At 50.6% G+C, this 20,014-nt stretch overlaps 1 protein-coding gene across 1 annotated transcript in view; it reads right to left on the bottom strand.

Moving 5' to 3' along the window:
- Positions 1 to 783: 783 nt before the first annotated feature.
- Positions 784 to 20,014, bottom strand: part of SYNGR1 (synaptogyrin 1) — a 21,519-nt gene continuing 2,288 nt past the window's right edge. Inside the window, exons 4-6 of the mRNA XM_026863026.1 lie at positions 8,786 to 9,023; positions 7,247 to 7,392; positions 784 to 4,898 (exon numbers count right to left, since the gene is read on the bottom strand). Of these exons, the coding sequence (XP_026718827.1) occupies positions 4,680 to 4,898; positions 7,247 to 7,392; positions 8,786 to 9,023 (603 nt within the window). The 3' untranslated portion in view covers positions 784 to 4,679. The remainder of the gene's footprint in view (positions 4,899 to 7,246; positions 7,393 to 8,785; positions 9,024 to 20,014) is intronic.

The raw sequence follows: 20,014 nt of genomic DNA, 5'->3' as shown, positions 1-20,014 counted from the left end.
AGGAGACAGTTCAGAGGAATGGATAGAGCCTGTTCACCATCATGTGCCCCTGCTTACTGCCCCCAAACTGCACAAGGGTTTGGGAAATGTGATACTCAGGTACCGGGTGACAGGCTCATTAAAAGGGGATGAGAAGGAAGCTTTAACTAAGTGTCAGCATGGGATGGGATTTTGAATTCTATTTTTATTGCAGAGCCCATTGAAATTAGATCCTTTTCAATGGTGGGCTATCAATTCCTGATACCCACTGTCAGCAGCTCCCTGAGAGCTCTTGTTTCCCATACTTGATTATGTTTTGAACATGTGTACTATGCTAGACACCCAAGCAATGGTCACACATAGATAAACAGAGGTAGTGACACATCAAAGGAATAAACAAATCTGCTTCCCTGGGTGTGGAAATGCAGATGTTTATTTTCATATAGGTTTGTATCCTATATTCCTGTATGTCCTCCATCCATATAGCTATATCCTTTTTACAATGAAGGTCCACTTCTAACATGGCATGTCAAGCTCCTTCTTGTGATTTCCTACTCATTAGGTAAGAGACACTTGACAGTGTGTGTGATTTGAAACTTAGACCAAGCAAAACAAGCAACCATTAGCTCCCCCTGAAATATGTCATCTCAATAAGGGCAGTTCTTCAGGTCTCTTTCCTCCATTCAAGCCACCACATGTCACTAAACTTGCTGTCCAGCTGTGCCAGAGCACAGCAGCTGTGCTCCCATAGCAAACTGAGCTAAAAAAAGACATCCCTCCCCAAAGAAAAGAATCCAGACCATATTTTCCATATAGTTTGGTTATTTTGAACATCATAACTTTATTGAGACACCAGTAGTTACCACCTTCACTTTGTTAACCACAAATATATAGGACATTGTAAACACAGGTGTCAAGGTGGTGGGGTTCGCTGTAGTTGGATTTTGGAACGGGGGCAAGGGGTGGAGGGGGAGGAGAGGTGAAGGAACACTCAGGCTTAGACAAGACCACTCAGGGGATCCTGTATGCGGCAGGCCATCCATGAGTCATCGTATATTACGTATATATGTATAGCTTTATATTATACATCTTTTTAAATATATATATATAATATATATACTATACACAGGCAGTAATGCATCAGGGGAAGGGGCAGGGCAGCCCAGGTGGTGTTATAGATGCCACACAGGCAGCAGGGAGTTGTCTGAATGGATGGTTTGGACTTGCTGCGTGAGGTGGCCTTGCTGGGCTCCTTGCCTTGTACCTGCTCTGGGGACCAAAGCCAAGACTCCTGTGGGAACCACCCCACAATGCTGCCTTCCTGGGTCCTCCCAAGTGCTTGTGAGGGTGCAGGGACAAAGACGCCTCCCCTGCTCAGGGAGCTGCCAGGAATAACGTGGAAGGGAAGGGTGCGTGATGAGGCGTGGTGAACAGCGTGGTGGGGACACAGGTGAGCCGGGGATGGGGACACGCCAGGAGACTTGAAGCCATAGGTAGAATTGGGGCAAAGTTTTGTTTCATCATCTCTTTGCCCTTCACAGCCCCTGCTTCCACAGAGTAGTCCCTTACTTGGGGGCTTTATAAAATAAGAAGACATCAAGGGGCTGTTGCTCTCAACAGGGGAGGAAGAAAGCTGCCTTATCATTTTGCTTATACAGTCTTCCCTCTGATGTCCAAATCCCTAGAATGGGGCTGATCTCACCCACATTTAGGATCTAAAGGGACATGTTCCAGCCAGCTGCTCAGGTCTTGCCTATGATCACCAGAAATATGCAACACCTTATCAGAAGCACCTCAGATAAGATAACCAACGATTTGGGTAGGTCTGTATCTCTCATCAGCTGCAGAACCAGCCAAATGTCACTGGAAATTGTGTTTTAAAGAGCTACATGCAAACAAGGAGAGTCCCGCTCCCAGGCCTCTAACCAACCCTCCACTGCAAAGGCTAAAAGCATGTTAGTCCAAGGAGGGTATGTCTTCTCCCACGAGCAAAAGCAAGATGTTGCCTGAGTATCTACTGTGGTAGCGTCCCCTGCCACACCAGTGCCTTTCCTATGACAATAAGCAAGGAGAAAGGGGACAGAGAGATGGGCAGTAACCCAGGATGAAGCCACCTGGCTCATATCTCACTGAAGTGCTGGCTCTGAGGAGGAGGCTCATTCTTACCTCAAGCCCACTGGAGCCTGTCAGCTGGTTACATGAGGAAAGCAAGCCAAAGAGGCTAAAGAAAAGCTTATTCATTAGTGAGCCCCAGATGGTATTTAGCCATTTATGTAACTGAGGGGAGAAGGGGCATGGCATGGAAGAATTTTCTTTACCACACCCCAAAAGAGAGCCCCAGGTAGACCCCCCTCATGTATGGTCCATACCTTTCCTCATGCACCTGGTCCCTCACCCCCTCACCAAGGAGAGGGGACAGGTGATGGGCAGTTCCTCCCCAAAAGTACAACACGTTTTTGTGCTGAGGGATGGTTATTTATAGCCTCGTCCTCCTCTTGGTCCCCCCCTCCCCAAACTAAAGCATGAAGGATGACACAGATGAATCTGGGTGAGTACAACTAGTTTTTATCCTCTTCCACCTTGTCATCCATTCTTTCCTCTTTCATGGCAGGAAAGGCGGACTGGAGGGAGCTCCCACCACAGCCACAGTCATAACAAACCTCTCTCAATAAGGTAACCCCCCACCAAGCCTAAATATTAGGCTGAGCCCACAGAAGAAGCAGCCCAAGGAACTTTCCTCCAAATTCCCCCTCCTATTTACAGTATTGCTTTCACTTAAAGCCACAGAGCAAGGGATGTGTGCCCAGTCCCTCCTGGTGCATCCACAGACCTAGCTGGTCCCCCTCTCCCGTCCTCACCAATGGTTAGCCACCAGCAAGGGGGAAAAAGCCATGGGGAGGACAAGCCATAGGGACAGCCATCGGCAGCATAAGTCTGCTGGTAGGAGCAGGTAGAAATGGTGCCTATATACAGCGGAGAACAACTGCCCCCCTTCCCTCTTGGGGCCTGCAGCTCCAGTTTTTACCCTTTCCCCATTGTTGTGGGGTAGCTGGAGGAAAGTTGCACTGGGAGGAGCGGAAGGACTGGTAACCTCGGTGTCCTCCAGATGAGATGTTCATACAACCACAGGCCAGACCTCCTCCAGACTCCTAAGGGTGCTACGAGGAATCGGCTGGGCGCTTGGGGGAGCACCTATAGATTTTGGATCTGCTCCTGATACCTGCTGCTGGAGCCTGTGTTGGGTGGAGCAGGGTGGCTGATGCCCATACGAGCTGTATCTGAGTCACTACTGCCACCTAGGTGAGGCTTTAAAGACAGCCAGGATCTGAGATGCCACAGGAAGACATGCTAATATATAGTCTACGTGAAGTACAGTAAGAGCAGATTTCAGAGAGCTCAGCCTGTCCCAACCTATTCTCTTCACACCAAGACCTTCTCCCCATCTGAGTGGGAGGCAAAGCACAACCGTGCGGGGCAGGACCCTTCCCCACTTGGTTGCATCTCTGTGCAACAGCCAGATGCATGCTGGCCGTTCCAGCAGCAGTATTTCTTTCCGAAGAGTGTCCTGCTTCATTCCTGTGTGCTACAGAGATGGTCTCAGCAAGAGGCTTTGCCCTGTGGTAGCAGAGGAATGGAGGAGGGTTCAGCAGGACCTGAGAAGCGAAACTGGCTTTCTTCTCCTCCTCCTGCCCAGGGTGAAATGGCAAAGCTCTCCTCTCCCCCTCGAACCAGACTAGCTTGGGGTAAGGGCTCTCAGAACCCCCTAGAAGCCTACCTCCACTGTCATTCCTCCCACAAGCACTGTGTCTGGGGGCCAGGGCATGGCTCCCCTCCCACCTCACCAAACACTGCTCTGAGAAGAGTGCTGAGCAGGACATAAAGGCAAGTGGAACCACCTCCACCTCAATCCAAGGGGGCTGGGGAGGGAGTGACTCTCATGGCACTGCCCCTCTGGTCTGCTGAGTCTCTTGCTGTAACCTACAGACATGCCTGTGGTTTTTGATTGTACTTGCAAATCTTCCTCCTTTCATTCCCATTTTCTCTCTTTGTGCCACCCCCCCAATACCACTTCTCCCCAGACCCTCTAAAAATAAAGCACCCTCCCTCACTAGCATGTGGCAGAGAAAAGCCCTCCCGTCTTTGCACTGGGGATGCTGTTCCCACTCCCCTCCAGGCCTCCCCCTCCACCCCTGCATACTGACTCCAACACCAACCAGGCCCTCTGCCCCAATTTGGATGCTCCCATGTCTACTCCAGCCTTTAGCGACACCGTCTTTTCTAGGAAGGTCCCTGACCCCTCTCACTCCTTCCCTTTCACCTCCAACACCCCCTTCCCTGCCCTGCTGGTGCCGTAGCCCCTCTCCTGCTCATTGGCAAAACTGCACTCTACAGCAAGGCAGGAGGGAGAGAAGGGGAGAGGGGACCTTCCTGTCACAATGCAGTGAGATTTTGGAAGAATTTGGTTCTGGAAGGTAGTTTGGCAGGGGAAGAGAAGGAAGAGGTGATGGGGAAACCTTTTTTTCTTTATTTTTTTCCTTTTTTAAAAACGATAAATAAAAACAGATGACCCAGAAGGCTGGAGCATAGCTGAAAGCCACCTCTTGTGCCACTATGCACACGTCTGGTTTGTGCCTTGGCTTTCTGCCGGCAGTGGGAAAGTGGGCAGAAGGGAAAAGGAAAGGGAAAGGGTCATCAGTGGCTCAGTAGTTTTGCGTTTGGTACCCCTGTGTCTCAGTGTCGAAAGCATCTGCCGGAGGGGGCTGCTGGTACGTCTCCACTGCATCTGTAGCATCCTCATCATTCGTGTACGGAGCATAAGGCATGCCGGAGTCCTGGCTTGGGTCCATGTAGTCCTGGGAGAAGAGGGCCGAATCGGCACCCAGCCGGAAACGCTGATACGCCAGGAATGCCTGGCCCACCTTTAAGGGAGGAGGTGGAGGGAAGAGATGGGAAGCAGAGAGGGGAGGGGAGAAAGAGAGGAGGAATGTACCGAAAAAGAGAAACAAACAAAAGTGGGGTTAGTAGTGGTTACAGATTAGTGTGCAAGGCTTGCCTGGTGAAATGCCCCTGAGAGCATGGAGGTTCAGGCTGCCCCACAGAAAGCATGAGCCTGATGGGAGAGAGGAGGGCTGGGCAGGGATGGCTGCAAGCCCAGCTGGCTGAGTGCAGCCTGCCGGGGCTCCCCTCTGTCTCTGGGGTATGCTGGGAACTCACTCAGGACTCACTCAGTCCCACCTGCCCCTGGGAAGGCAATCTGCCTCAACAACACTGCAAAAGGTTTGTTTGCCAGGCTGGATGTACACAGCCGTTTTGCCTGCAGAGGCCAGGACAGAGAGCATGATTTGACACGGAGTAGCAAGGTAGTGGTCACCCAACACCTGCACAGTGCTGCAGCACAGACCTTGGGAAGGAGCAGCATGAGGCAAGGCGGCTGCTTCCCAGACCGGAGGATGGTTAGCAAGCACACTGCTGCTTCCTGCCCCAGGCACTGCAGGCGGGACACCCTTTAGTGGACTGAGGGAGCCTGGGCATGGGGTTCATATCACAGACCCCAGCAGACATGGTTCGTTGTCCCAGAGCATCCCTGATAGAGGTGAGCAGTCTAGCAGGTGATGGGGGGAAAGGTTTTGGGGGAATGAGGGCTGGAAGGAAATGGAGGAGATATAGATAAAGTGGTGGGGGCAGAGGGCATCTCCTGGATGAAGTATTAGTTCTGCACAGTCATCAGAAGAAAGGCACAGTGGTGTTATGCAGCATTAGTTACGGTTTGGGTGAGGGAGAGAAGGGAGCAGAGGAGGGGAAAGAAACTGCCAGTTCCAACTCCCCAGAGGGAGACCTCCCATTCAGGGGACAACCCCACTCCAGTTCAGTGGCCCATGTCTTCCCACCCTGTGCCCTGCAGTGATCACACACCCATGGCTGGGGTGTTGGAACTGCCTCTGCTCAGTAACCTCCTCCAGCTGCCCCTGTCCACCCCTTCCCCCAAATTCCCCCATCAGCGAGGGGCACTAAGGCAGCAAGGATGGGGCGTTAGGGAACAGGGTGTTATATTCTTCCTGAAAAGTAATGTCTCTGAGTCTCCGGAAAGCCAGAAATGTGAGGAAGCCCTGTGAGGAGAGAGAGGGGTGTGGGGAGGAGAATCAATAAGAAAGAGCAAACCAGAGCATTTGTTTGAAATATAACCACCAAGGCACCAGGGGAAGAGGATGCCTATAGCCACTTGCAAGCCCATACTTGAGGGAGGACCACTGCAGGTGGTGGCACCTCAAAAAGGGTCCTAAGGGACCCCTTGCAAAAGCCTTGCTCCTTGTCACACATTCTGCTGGGGCTTACAAGGAGGTCTCAGCAGCACTTGAGTGCAGGACACAGGTCATGAGGGACACACACATGCTGCTGTCCCTTGCCCCTGCTTGGTGTCACCTAGGTGAGGGTGCTGACTGCACAACCCTTTGCAGCCCCTCTTCCTCTCTGACAGCTTTGTTGTCTTACAGCAGCCTTCCTACCTGGCCCCTACCCAACGTTAAGGCACACGGGGAGAAGAGAAAATAAAACCACAAGGATTTACACATGGAGACTGGCCTAAAATGCTTTCCTGCTTGGCAGTATCCTGTCACTTCAGACAAAAATTACTTGGGCTTGGTGCTTTCAGAGATGTGAGGAAATTGTGGGGGATATTTATATTGCACACCACATTTTTTCCAGGAAGCTAGCAATAAAGAACTGCTGAGGAAAGGGTAGTCTTAAGAGACAGCACCATCACCTTCCTAAAAGGTGACCCAGTGAGGCTGTAGTCATGGGTGCAGATGGATGGCCCAGAGGGACACCAATTGAAGCCTCTTGAGGCCACTGATGACATTTCACATGATGGGAGCAAATCAGGGAAAGAGATGGGTATAATCCCCAGCCTGGAGCTCCCTTCTCTGCTTAGTGTCTGTGAGGTGAAAATGATGCGAAAGTCCTCTTACATACAGGGAAGATGATGCTTGGGGAGCTGGCTTCTCCAAGATCATATTAAAGGTTTCTAAGGACACTCCTTACTGGGATATGGGTCCTTTTCCCATTGTGCTTATTAATGCTCTAGCACCTTCTTTTCAGTCCCTGTTTCCCAAATTTGCCTCCTAACCACCTCCCCTCCTGCCTTTCCTTCTCAGAAGCCATGTGAACTGAGATCTCAGAGGGAATCACTCTTAGACAGTCACCTTCCATTCCCCACAAGCTAATACAGCGCAGAGGACACTTGACCCAGCATTATGGCTGCTGTACTCACCCAGGTGAAGATGGAGAAGAACGAGAACGTGATGGCTGCTCGGGCTGCATCCCCTCCCTCATTCATTGGGTTGTCCACCTCTTTCGAAGCTTGCCACTGGTTGGTCAGAAAGCAGAAGCCAACAAACCAGAGGAATGCCCAAAAGGCTGGGATGGACCACCACCAACATGCCAAAGGGGAAGGGGAGAGACATCAAGACGGTATGTGTGAACAGAACATAAACACATCATGTTTCTCTGTAAACTTCAACCCTATGAGACCCACCAGTGTGTTGCAGACTGAGCCAAACTCTGACTGTGCAGCCTGTGCAGCTGGCAGGCTCGCTGATGGCTAAATTGTCAAGGTGATGATAGGTGTCTGCAGAAAGTACCTCAGGAGAGTTAATTTGCTTGTGTTTGGATTGATCATAGGACTTGCATTTGGCCTTGGGAGAGAGCCTGAAGGGCTTCCAGTACAGGAGTGATCACCTGGGCTCTCTGAAACAGCCATTGTTTTGCAACCCTGTCCTGCAAGGACAAGCAAAGAGCAATTCCTTCCAAGGGAGCTGCAGAAGAGTGGGAAGCAGCTGGCCTGCAGTTGCACAGGGACCAGCTTTTGCTCAGGACAGCATAGGCTAAGGGACTCACGCTGAGGAAAGATGCTGAAGGATCATTAACATGCTGCATCCTCAGGAAAGGGGTGAAGGTAGGAGGGAGCCCCGAGTCCAGACTCACAGCTGGTGGGGGTAGTGGGACTCAGCCTCTTTGCCAGGCACAGACAGATACCAGGCAGCGAGGGAAATGGGCATTCCTAAGTGGCAGCAAAACCAGGCTCAGTCCTTCCCCTTCCCCTTCTCTCGTTAGCTGAATGCAGGACTGCTAGGCAAGGGGCTAACCGTGAACAAACTTGTAAGCCAGAAATCCTAAACAAGTTCAGATGCTGCCCTTGCTCCACTCGACAAACTGTGGGGGCACTCTGACATGGAGAATTTTGTCTGTATGGCTGGAGTAAGCCAGGAGAGTGACTCAGGATCACAGCACGAGAGCAAAGCACCTCCTCATGATGCTGCTGACTGGTGTGACACATGCACGTACACACGTACCATCACTCCGTCTATCATTTCAACACTCTGCTGGGGATGGAGAAATCTGACTACAAGTTAGAATAAGCCTCGTGGCTGGATGAAGTCCTGCACAGCTATTCATATGGGGAATTCCAGGTAATTTAGGAGGACTGGTTTAGTCCACCTGCATGAAACCCACAATGTTTTTTTATATTAAAATATAGAGGGTTCAATCACCTGGATCTGGAAAAGAAGGAAGTATCATCTCCAGAGGTGTCAACACTTGGGCTTATCAAGCTCAAACATGCAGGGAGGCAGGGCCTGCTGATCCTAAAGGGCTCCCTGAGCTACGCCTATGGAGAACACCAGAGAGGCATCAGAAGAAAGAAGAGAGGCCTGAGAGTAAGGAACCTGTCCTGTGAGGTGGCAGAAGCTCTGTCCCTCTCCACTGCCAGTGGAGGAGGGGGGCACTATGGCAAATCAGTCAGGAAACTTACCCGAGACTCCGATGTCTGAGAGCACTGCCTTCTTGCGGTCCTTGACGCTGCTGATCTGCGGGAAGTAGGCATCCAGAGCCAGGTAAAGAAGGCAGCTGAGGAAGGCGAGGACACCCACAGTAATGCCATAGTTGCAAGCATTGCGATTGCGGTTGAAAATGCAGTGCTCTTGTGTCTCATCCAGGCGGTTCACGTACCCTTCATTGACAATGGAGCCAAACACCACGATGGAGAACACCTGGTGGGGAGGGAGGCAGGAGAAATGTCAGGGCAAGCCCCATCTCTCCAAACCAGCATGAAGGAGCAGAGCTCTGCAGGAGACAGGCACCTTTCACAGGCACCTCTGCTCTGCTGAACTCCTGGCCTGCTGCCCTGCCTGGGCTGTAGCCACAAGGAGTTTACTGGGAGATGGTCTCATTTTATTTCTGAGGATTAACTTAAAATAGGACACTTTTAGACTGAGCTTTTTTATCCATCTGATCTAAAGCGATGTAAAGCACAGAAACAGACACACAGGGAGGCAACATGGAGTATAAACTGGAATATGGTTTTGGTGTGGGTGCCTGCGTACAAGGGCTCCAAGTAGTGGAAATCCTCTTAGTCTGCACTTATTCTCCCACCCACTTCTTTCTCTTCTAAGAATTCATTGTTTCTACCACGCATTTTTTTCACTAATTTTATCTATCCAGCTACTACGCTTTTTTCCCAATCCACCCTCCCACAATTCACAGCCCTGCTTGCTCTGTAGCTCCATTCTACGGGGCTCCTGCTCTCCCCATCTCCCCACACGTCACACACCTCTCTCCACCAGTCTTCCATCAGCCCAGCCCATGACACCACCTATCCTTCTGTCCACTCACCCATACGCCAACACCCTCCAACCTGCCCCTCAGATTTCACAGGCTAAACATCCCCCCTCCAGGTCCACCTGGCAGGGCCACTATGAGTCCTCCCTGCCCATCACTGCCACTGCATGTTATTTTAAATCAGGTCGAAAGAAGAATGAGTCCAGGTAGAAATGCCATAATCCACAGTTGACGGTCTAATCTTCACTCATGGGCTTAGCCTTCATCACCTGCCACAAGGCTGTTCCTCTTTGACACTGCAGGTTCACCAAAGCAGAGAGTTATTTACAACAGCTCTGCATCTCAAATAAACAGCTTCCCCTTGCAGCCACAGGAGAAAGAGGGAAGATTATGGCAGCATGTACAGATTTTTCTTTGCAGTGCATCTTGAGACCCTCAGTAGGAGCAGCCCATCCGCAGGCTGCCTGCGAGGGCCCCGGGCAGGTAGGAAAGGGACCTCAAGCATGGGGCGAACATACATATGATGTGCACTAGGATGTCACCTGGGGACTCTGCTAGTCTGGGAGTTGTCTGCACAGCAGGAACCTGTCACCCTTGGAACCACCATCCAATCCCCAAGGAGAAGATGAGGTGACCAAGTCTGAGGGTTTGCTAGGTCAGAAGGACCCCAGTACCACTTAATCCAACCAAGCACCAGAAGAGGACGTCAGACAACTCAGAGAGCAGAGAAGCATCTTTGTGAGTGCAGGGAAAATTAACAGTTGAATAATGCCAACCCAATACACCATCTGTCATCAGTGGTGTTCAATGCCTGAGATCCACAGCACAGACCTCTGCTGTTTGATCAGTGGCATCAAGAACCAGAGGAAAATCCTTACAGTCCCCAACAGCCCGACCACTTTTCAGATACCAAGCTCTAACAAGTATCCACTGACACTGGTAATATTTTTTCACCCCAAGGCTCATAATTGGGACACACTTTGGTTGCTGAGACTGAGTGTATTTTTGACACACCAGAGCAAACTAAAAAAGCTGGAAGCCAGTGCTCCTAAGCGTGGGGACTGTATGGGTTCTCTGAAAGTTCACAAGAGCTTTTTAAGCTTAGAAGACTTCTCCTCCTCCTCCTTCTTCTTGAAAATCAAGATTGATCATACTTTGCAGAAATTGCCCATGAAAATTAAATAAAAAATCTCTTCTACCTGAAGCAAAGGTCTGGTCTTCAAAATTTCAGTCTGAATGACTTGGAAGGCAGCAAAACTGCACACGGTTACAGACAGCTCTTTCAGTGGGAAGTACTGCAAACCTTTACAGCAGGCTGGGCTGACAGGTCTGCCTAGGACCACGGGCAGTGTTCCTCTAACCTGAGGGGGAGCTGACAGATTCCCGAAGTGATGGCCAATGTGAGGCTCCGATCAGCACCGATGCTGCCACCTGAAGCATCAACCTCCGTATATTGGGATTACAAAATGGGTGCACCACTTTCCACAGCATTAGACAGAAAGCACATCTTTTCTTTGGAAGATGATAAACAGCCTCAAAAGTGGAATAGCCTGGTGTTTGGTTTTGGTTTAGGGCTCAAAACTGGTAAAATGTTGATTCCCTGTGTCAGGTCAACCTTTGCAACAAGCTGTATTGTGAGTCTCTGCTTACTCATTTAGGATGAATGAACTTCTGTAATGGCCTCTCCCCAGAGACACCTTTGTTTACTCTGCTCATACCCTGATACACATCTTCCCTGTGCTCCTACCTTTGGGTTTGCTGCTGGCCAGGAAGAGCTCTCATCTGTGCACAAAAGCAGCGAGTAATTCCTTTTTGCATTTGCTCTTTCATATCTTTTTATGCTGGCATGTCATAAAGACAGCTGAGAGTCAAGACTCCAGAGGGACATCTCCCTCTCCTTAATTTTCAAGCAGAGGTGGCATTTCTCCATCTTCAGTCAGCCCAGATGCCACTTTCTCCTATGCAAGACGCAACTTCTCTCCTATGAAGAGAAACCTGTTTCGGAGCCTGGAGGTGCCCAAGGTATGATTTGCTGGCAAGCATCTGATTTAAGATGATCTTAGGAGTTTTCTGGGGAGATTCCACTAGGGGTATTCTCACTCGTGAACAGGTCACTGCAGATGTTTATCTTTGGTGTCCTGAACCAGCCACCCCAAAATACTGTTTGTCCTTAGGAAACCTTTCTACAGACCAAAGCACAGTAGCTTAAGGGATGTCTCCTTCTCTCTGTGTTTTCTTCACCACTGGTATCAGCTCTGGTCCATGCTCTGCTCCCCAGCACTGCAGAGAGGGCAAACTTAGTGGCAGTGGATAGGGTTTGCTCCCTTTGCCAGACTACCACCACCCTCATGGCACAGCAAAATGCTGTGAGGATCTGCCGTGCACAGAAGCCTTGAGCTGGACTGAGCAAGAACAGGCAGGCTCAAACCAGGGGTTTCAGACTGACAAACAGAGCTGGACAGCAGAAGAGGCAATTGCTGCTGCTGCTGACAGGCAGCATTGCCCGTTTTATCCCCGTGATGTCTGTACCCAGAAACTGTTATGACAGGTGCACAAACAATTAGAAAAAAATATAATTAGGGGAGCCCAGATCTCACAGCCCTCAGGAGAAACTGTTGCACACTTAATCCATGGCAGCTACTTCTTTTTGGTAAGGGGGCAGGTGGGTGGAAGCTCACTGACATAGCAAGTCATCTTAGAAAGAGCAAGTTGGTTTTTTTTTTCCCTTGATTTCACAGTCCATGCCCATGCAAAGAAGATCCAGGCAGCAGGTGCAGTATGAATGTCTGCCTGGATTATAAACAAAGCACCAAGTTTGCAAGGATGAAGCATTTACATTCTCATTCCCATCACATCTGCAGCACTTTTGAAGAAATGCCAGCTACCAGCAAGCACTGGCACAAGCCTCTTGCCCCTCTGCATTACCACTGCTTGTTCCTTCTACCCCTGTTTGGCATGGCAAATCCTTGCTGCACAAAGTCTTGCCTATGGCCACTAATAAAATGGTCCAAAATACATGTCCAGCTGCAAAGAGGAGGTGAGGAGAAGATGGCAGGAATCTTCTCCTGACTGAGCACCGAGATGCAGGGAAGTGACTTGTCCAAAGGTTGGCAGAGGCTGGCGCAAAGCACTGCATCCCAATGCTCCCAAACGTAGCCCTTCCTTCCACTCTGCAGAGGGTGATCATTAGCTGCTTTCCCATTCTTGGTGATGAAAACCAGCCAGCCATCCCCAGCTCTGTGCACCTGAATGGCCTTATTTCTTCAGTGAGGCTGCTTAAATCAGTTAACTTAAAGTGACTAGATTTTTAGGTTGAGAGGGTTTCCTTAAGCCTCCAAGAGCAACATCAATTGAGCGGGTGTGCAACCTGTCTGGAGGTGCACATTTAATAAGCAGTAATGTATTCGGCTGTGCTCAAAAAAAGGGACAGAAAACAGCATGTAGAGAAGATCTGACCAACTCAGCTCTGCTGCTGGGACCTGGCTTTTCTCACCTTCACTGCTCCTTAAATATCACATCCACACAGGCTGTTGCAATGATTTTACTAGTCTTCTGTTTTCATCAAAGAGCTCTGAGACACCAAGTGAAGCCATGTACTTTGCAAAGCTGACAGAGACAGAGCAACTTGCTGAAAGATGCAGCAAAATGAACGTAATGCTAAGCACTGTGGGGAGGAGATGGGGATAGGCTGAGGGTTTCCCTGGCCCCTTTTCTTAAGGGGCTCGTGCTGGCCACTACAGGCATGCTCACTACAGTGAGAGAAAAGTGCAGAACAGTCAGAAGGCTGCATCCCACCATAAATGACCTTTTATTTTTTTTCTCACTGAACTGGATGATCTGATTTTGCCAGAGGGAAAGGAAAGAGATGAGCCCTCAGAGGAGAGGCTCTCCAGTCCCTCCCCAGCTTCCCACTACAGGCTCAGCCCTGCAGAAAGCCAGATGAAACCTCCTGAGCATCATGTGAGGCTTTCCACCACGCTGCCCATCCCCAGCCATGCATCACATGCTCCTGAGCATCATGTGATGGATGCACAGCACAGCCAGCCTCCAGCTGTGTACTAGGATTTTCCTGCACATCAGCCCAGGAATTTGTCACACTGCCTCCTGACTTTATCCCCGAGATCCCCATGATGGTTGTAGTGGGGATGAGACTGAAGAGGGTATCTGTCAAGCTGTCTGCTTGGGCTCACTGCAGTGCTCTCCCATCACAGGCTCTGTTGCACTACGTGTTGCCTCTCCCAAACCCCCTTTTTATTCTGTTTTAGAGAGGAAATAGTTTGGTGACATTATATTCCTCGTGGGACTTCAAATCAAATTCAACTCGGGCAGAATGAAGCCATAACCTCTTCTGTGTCTGATCTGGTAATGACCAGGAATAAATCTGTTTAGAAAGAAAGGAAGTGCAGGGGAGAGTGCAAACAATAAACTAGCAGAGATGATCTGGATTTCATTTTCATTCAGCCACTTGCAAATGGAGTCTCCAGCAAGCTACAGCCCTGCACAGACATGTATTATTGTTATTATTATTATAATCAAATCTACTTGTATTTAGTTCATTTTGAAGAAAACATATGCAGCTTTTGATATGCATGGGACTGGCAGCTTGGAAACAGAAGGACACTATTTATTCCCTCCAGCCAGCACCACGATGGCAGCAAACAACTCCTGCTCACAGTCTTTATGGCATGTCTGAGCCCTGTGCAGGTGCTGGATTCATTTGTACCTGATTCCCCTAGGGATGGGGGAAGAGTAGGCAAATGCCAGCACCTCCCTCCTAACTCGCCCGCCCTGGCCAGCAGCCATCTGGCACCTGCTTCCCAGTCCAGGCTGAGCTGGAGCAGGTGATGGAGGGGAGAGAGGCTCCACATCCCTAATTCCTGTCACAAGATCTGGGACAAGCTTCCCTGACCAGCCTGCTTTCCTTCACACATGGCTTGGCAGCTGACAGGCCAGCCATTAACCCTTCTGCCTCCCACCAGACCCGTGCCTGGGTCAGTCATCCCCCACCCCAGTAGCCCAAGCCCCACGTGATGCTGGAGCACTCTGGGAGCCAGCAGCCAGGCAGCCTCCAACGACACCCAGGCCTGGGCTGAGCAGCCGTGCACGTCACCCTGAGGAGGGAGGAAGAGCTTTGCTGTAGGAAGATGCCCACTGGTGTAACAGGGAGCTACGTCCCTAAGTGTGACTTCAGGAAGCTCCTACAGGCCTCACTTTCTTCTCATGGTCAAACAGCATCTGTCCCACCACTACTGTTGACAACTCCCCATGGCCACACCTCCACAGTGGTATCTAGGTCCTTCTGTACTTTCCAGCTGATTCCTACATCACCAGGTTACTGCTGAGCAAAGTGACCACTCAAAAGTTGCACCTTTTTCCATGAGGAAGAGTTCAGTTTTCTTTCTAGCAACACATCTCTCCCTCCTTGGCTTGGCTGTGCCAAGGTGGAGGACCACATCCGCTGCCACCTGTGTCTGTTCCTCTCACAGCCACACTAGTTTTCTCTGCTGCCATAGATGTTTGCCTTAGCCATGTCTCATCTCCATGCAGTTTCTCTGCTCCTCACCTATATGCCTCTCATGTTTTGAAATAGCAGATTACATGTGTCTATATTTTTCTCCTATTTCTGACTGCCTTTGGTCCCTATGTGCTATTTTTCAGATTTTTATCTGCAAATGCCATTAATGAGAGATTTGTTCCTACTCCAAGATCTTTCCTGGAAATGCCATGCTGGAAACAATGCAACCTGCTCTATCCAACCCCAAATCACCCCATAGCTCTGCACATCTATTGCTTGTCTTCTGATGTGGCCTCTCACCCAATCCCAGGGACAGCAATCCCCAAAAAACCCTTATGAACCTAACCCAAGGAAGGGGATCCCATGAAGAACCATACCTAGGGCTTGACTCAAAGCACGTGCTTTGAACCACCATGTTTCTTTCACTGTGCGCCAACATACCTCTCAACCGTGCAGCCAGAGAGCATGGTGGCTGGGGCAAAAATCACATGGAGGAGTAAAAAGATAGCATGAGCTATGGTCCACAAACATGGGGAAAACCTCAGCTAAATTTAGCCAGGAAAGAAAGAAGGTGGAGGCTGGTTTCAGACTAACATGGCCCTGGGGCTCTAAGGCTCAGTTTAACTGCCAGTGCAAGCCCATGCTGGGTGTCCTTTCCATATGGCAAAGGGCAACGTGGGGAGAAGAGGCAAAGGGTGTCATAAGCAGGGCGTCAGCATGATGAGCCAGTACCCACTAGCCAGGCAGGAGACAGGGCTTTCTGCTACGCCAGGGCTTGCCCCCATCCTCCAGTTCGCAGGTGCCAGCCTGTCGTAACGAGGCCAGGGATGCAGTTCCTGTCCTTTGCCTGCCTTGCCTGCTCAGCCAGAGCTGCCTGGAATGTGCCATGCCCGCAGAGACAGGGGACAGTGCTTCCCATCCCAGCTCAAAACGTCTGCATGCTCCCACCAGCCAGTGGACATGGTGGCAATGGCAGCAGATGATGGAGAAGGAGATGGAGGGCAGGCAGTGCCTCTCCTCACCAAACCTCCCTGCAGAGGGGTAATACCCTTGGTGAAAGAGAGATTTGGTGTCTCGATCCATGTGGTGAGTTTTAATGGACTGCTTTGCCTATGCAGCTGTGGTTGGAAATACTCAAGCCACCCAGCTGGGCCTGCTTCCTAAAAGCAAGTTACTTTTGCCTTGTTAGGCTTTTACATCGAGTGTCACTTCAGCTTCTCCAGCAAGCAGGTTTCCAAGCAGTCAGGAGCGCCTGGAACAACCTGTTTCAATTAGCATTTTACTTATTTATGGAGCTGGTGCTACATCCAATGCCTGCAGGTTGCAAGGGAGCCTCCCAGCTCCCTCGCACCAGCTGTGGAGAGCACTGTGGGTCAGGGTGCAACGGGATTATGCAGGGAAGTGCCCAGACTCACCTACTTTATTTCAAGAATGATTCTGGAGATTCTGTGTACCATAGCAGAGCTCCAGCTTGGTGTGGATCACCTAGCTCTGCCAGCTCTAGCTGTAGCACCACTAGCTCCAGCTCTTGGGTCACCTAAGTGGACTAAAAGCAGGTTTATATGGTGGGGTGGTAAAAATCCCACCCATGCACCCATGTCCCATCTACTGTAGAGCACCAGCTGTGCAACGCAGCTCAGCTCAGACAACACTCCATGTTGCAGCCAGCAGCAACTGAAGTGGCACAGTGTGGAGCAATGCCTTGAAAGACCAGGACTCAGAGTAAACCGCAGCCACCCATCGCAACAGGGTGAGTTGCTTGTCTTCACCACCACTGGAAACAGGGAGGGAATTGTTCTGCCTTTCCACAGAGAGGTGGGGAAGCCTCCAGGATCTTCCAGCAGCACATTGCTTTTGTTGTGCAAGCCTCAGTCCAGCCAGACTGGACAAGTACCCTCACTGCAAGATCCAGATGCCCTTGGAGGCATCCTCAACAGAGACACTCAGGAGGGACTGCTCTGTAGGGCTGCCTCCCTGCACTGCAAAGTGCTGCTTCATCCAGGCAAGTGTATCTGGGGCAGGCAGCAGCAGAGAAATGGCTCATGCTGAGGCTGAACATCCAAACCTGACACAGGTGCTCTGCAGGACCACCACATGCCAGCACCCACGCCAGGCAACCTTTCTGTAGGGAAACGCATACTTATTCTGCTGTTCCTGACCTCCAAAGCACCCAAGAAACATGAGCTGCCTCACAACACTGTCGCAGTGGACAGATGCTCCAGAACTGCTAACCTCTTTCCATAGTTTAGCATCCTCCTTGTCAAATCTATCCCATCTCCTCCTCAGCAAGGAGCAACATAAATAATCTTTGGTCACCCCATCTGCTCCTGATCCTGCAGCTCTCCCTGGAGATTTGCCGCCATCTCAATTGGGCTGCAAACTCCCTGGGCAGGAGCCAGTTTTGCTGCCTGTTGGTTAAAAGCCACATGCACCTCTGTGCCATCATAAAGTCTGCTAAAAGGCACCATGACCTGAGCACAAGGTCACTGCCTGGGGAAGCCATTATGAGAATTTCTGCTCTCAGTGAAAGCTCATCACGTGAAATGGGCTGAAAGGACTCTCCAGCTTGCCCTGGGGAGATGATGGACCACCCACACCATGAGCAGGATAAAGGCAAATGAGATCTTAGGAGATGGCAGACAAAGTGCTTCCAGCATGTGCCAGAGCATGTGAAAGGAAGGACTCACAGAGACCACAAGAAGGGAGAGCCCTTCACCACCAGAAGAGTTTGGCTTGTAGAGCCTGGTGATGGAAAAGCTAAGTGCGGATGTGACTGCAGTCTATAAATACACCCAGGGAAAACACCAGGGAGGGAAAAGCACCATTTAAACTGAAGGGCACAAGAGCACAACAGCAAAAAAGCAAACAGATAAAAACACAGCCACAAATTGATTTATGGTGGAAGGCCCTGACTGTTAGAGCTGTTGAACCCTCTCCCAGAGGGAGTGAGAAGGGCAAAAAACCCATGAACTAGTCTTTTTGCAGCAAAGTTAAACCAATTTATGGGAAGGGCCATAAAGGGTTTGATGCTTGTGACATGCTGATAGGACTTCAGTGCCCACAAGGACCACTCCTGGTCTCTAGTTAAAAAAAATGACCAAAACCCCAACTAAATATCTGGGGTGAGCTTGTGGCTCCCCAGCTTTGTGGAGGGGGAGATGCTCAGGAGGACAGACAAGACCAAGCTGGTGAAAAAGCAGAAGGAACTTGTATTTTTGGAGGGAAGAGGTGCACACACAGCCTTACACCACAGTGGCTAAGCCAGCCTCACTTGCGGGACCACTGACCCAGAGCACATCCAGCTCCTTCAAAAGGACTTTTAATTTCCACAGCCAAGTGAAGCCCTTTCCTCTGCCAAGGTCAGATAGTATTTTGCCAATTATTAGGCCTAGCATAAAGGACACAGCCAGCATAAAGATGAACCAATAACCAAATTGTATCTGATACAAAAGGGTCAGTACATGGGTGAGCGCTGAGGGTACAAACAAGTCAGATTATACATAATTGACATCAATCCCACTGACCCCAACAACAACACTGCACAACCAACAATAGGTGGAATAAATGGTGAAATGCAGTCTCCCATAGGAGGGCCAGGAGACAATTGAGTCAACAAGCCAAATACATAAGACCAAGGAAGATACATACTGAATCTCTACAGAGCCCACATTTACAAAAGCCAGACCTAACTGGAGCCCAGTTCCAGGGAGGCAGGAGGTCCTTCCCCAGCAGGAAACTCTGCAAAGTACATCCACCTCACAAATAGACACTTCACTCTTCCTGCAAGTGGTCCCAGCTTTTATCCCTAAGTGGGACACCTGACCTTTGGTTACTTAATGTGGGACACCTGGGGCTCCTTTACCTAATGGCTCTCCCTGCAAGGGCCGAACCCTGGAGGGAAGCTTAAAGTAAACTCACCACCCCTTTGTGAAGGGCTGTGGGAATCACCCATATGTCACCCTTAATTTGGGGCTTGAGGTTGAAACCCCAGCATTTCAGATAGGTAAGGGGAAACAACATGGGGTCCCGAGGAGATGCCAGTTCCCAGGAAGCAGCCCTTGACTAGGGAGACCTTACAGGGTGTGTTGATGGGCTTGGCAAACAAGCCGACAGTGTCTGAGGCACTGTGAAGCAGAGTAGCTGCCTAATTAAAAAATAAACATATTTCCTGTTCTCTCTCTCACCTGGCACCTCTAGGAAGCCAAAAATCCCGCAGTGCTCAGATGAAGGGGAAAAAAAACCCCACCAGACTGAAAAGCAGAGAGAGGAAATTCTGCCACAGAGATAAGCGATGGGAGAGCCTTTTGTAGATCACATCACGTCCATCATCCCTAGGCACACAGGCTGGCCCCACTCCACCCGCCCAGGACGGAGGGGGTACACATACCCCTCACCCAGTGCCAGCCCCGGCACAGCCTGTCCCCTCCCACTCCCGGCGTGATGTGCTGTACCGTAAACAAGCTTGGGCAGATGGACCGATGGACAGACCTCCAGCATTAACCACGTCCTCAGCAGTCTAGGGGCTCCCAGAGGGGACATCACCCACCCACCCAGCCGGGAGCATAAGGGCTGCCTCCCCACCGCCAGCAGCAAGTGGGACATCTTCCCTTTCCCTCCTCGTTTCCCCGCCTGGCACTGCTTTTATTTTATTTTCCTAAAGCCAGCCTGATGCCTCTCCTCCCAGCTCCGGTGCGCATGTGTCTCTTCCGCTCTCTCTCCCTGCCCTCCCTTCCCCTTCTCCCAGCCGAGACCTCAATCTCTCCCCCGCTGGCTCGGTACTGCAGCTCTCGCTCCCTTAATCCCAATGACCTTCTTGCACATACAGACACGCCAGCCCCAAGGGCCGCCATGGGATCGGTGTCACGGGAAGAGGAAGAGACCCCCCCCCGGCACCCCACACCCTCCTTA

The sequence above is a fragment of the Athene cunicularia genome (genome assembly GCF_003259725.1).
Source record: "Athene cunicularia isolate RWA chromosome 1 unlocalized genomic scaffold, athCun1 chr1_part2, whole genome shotgun sequence".
In the NCBI taxonomy this organism is placed as follows: Eukaryota; Metazoa; Chordata; class Aves; order Strigiformes; family Strigidae; genus Athene; species Athene cunicularia.
The sequence above is the reverse complement of the archived record's forward strand: the minus strand, read 5'-3'. Positions and strand labels throughout refer to the sequence as shown.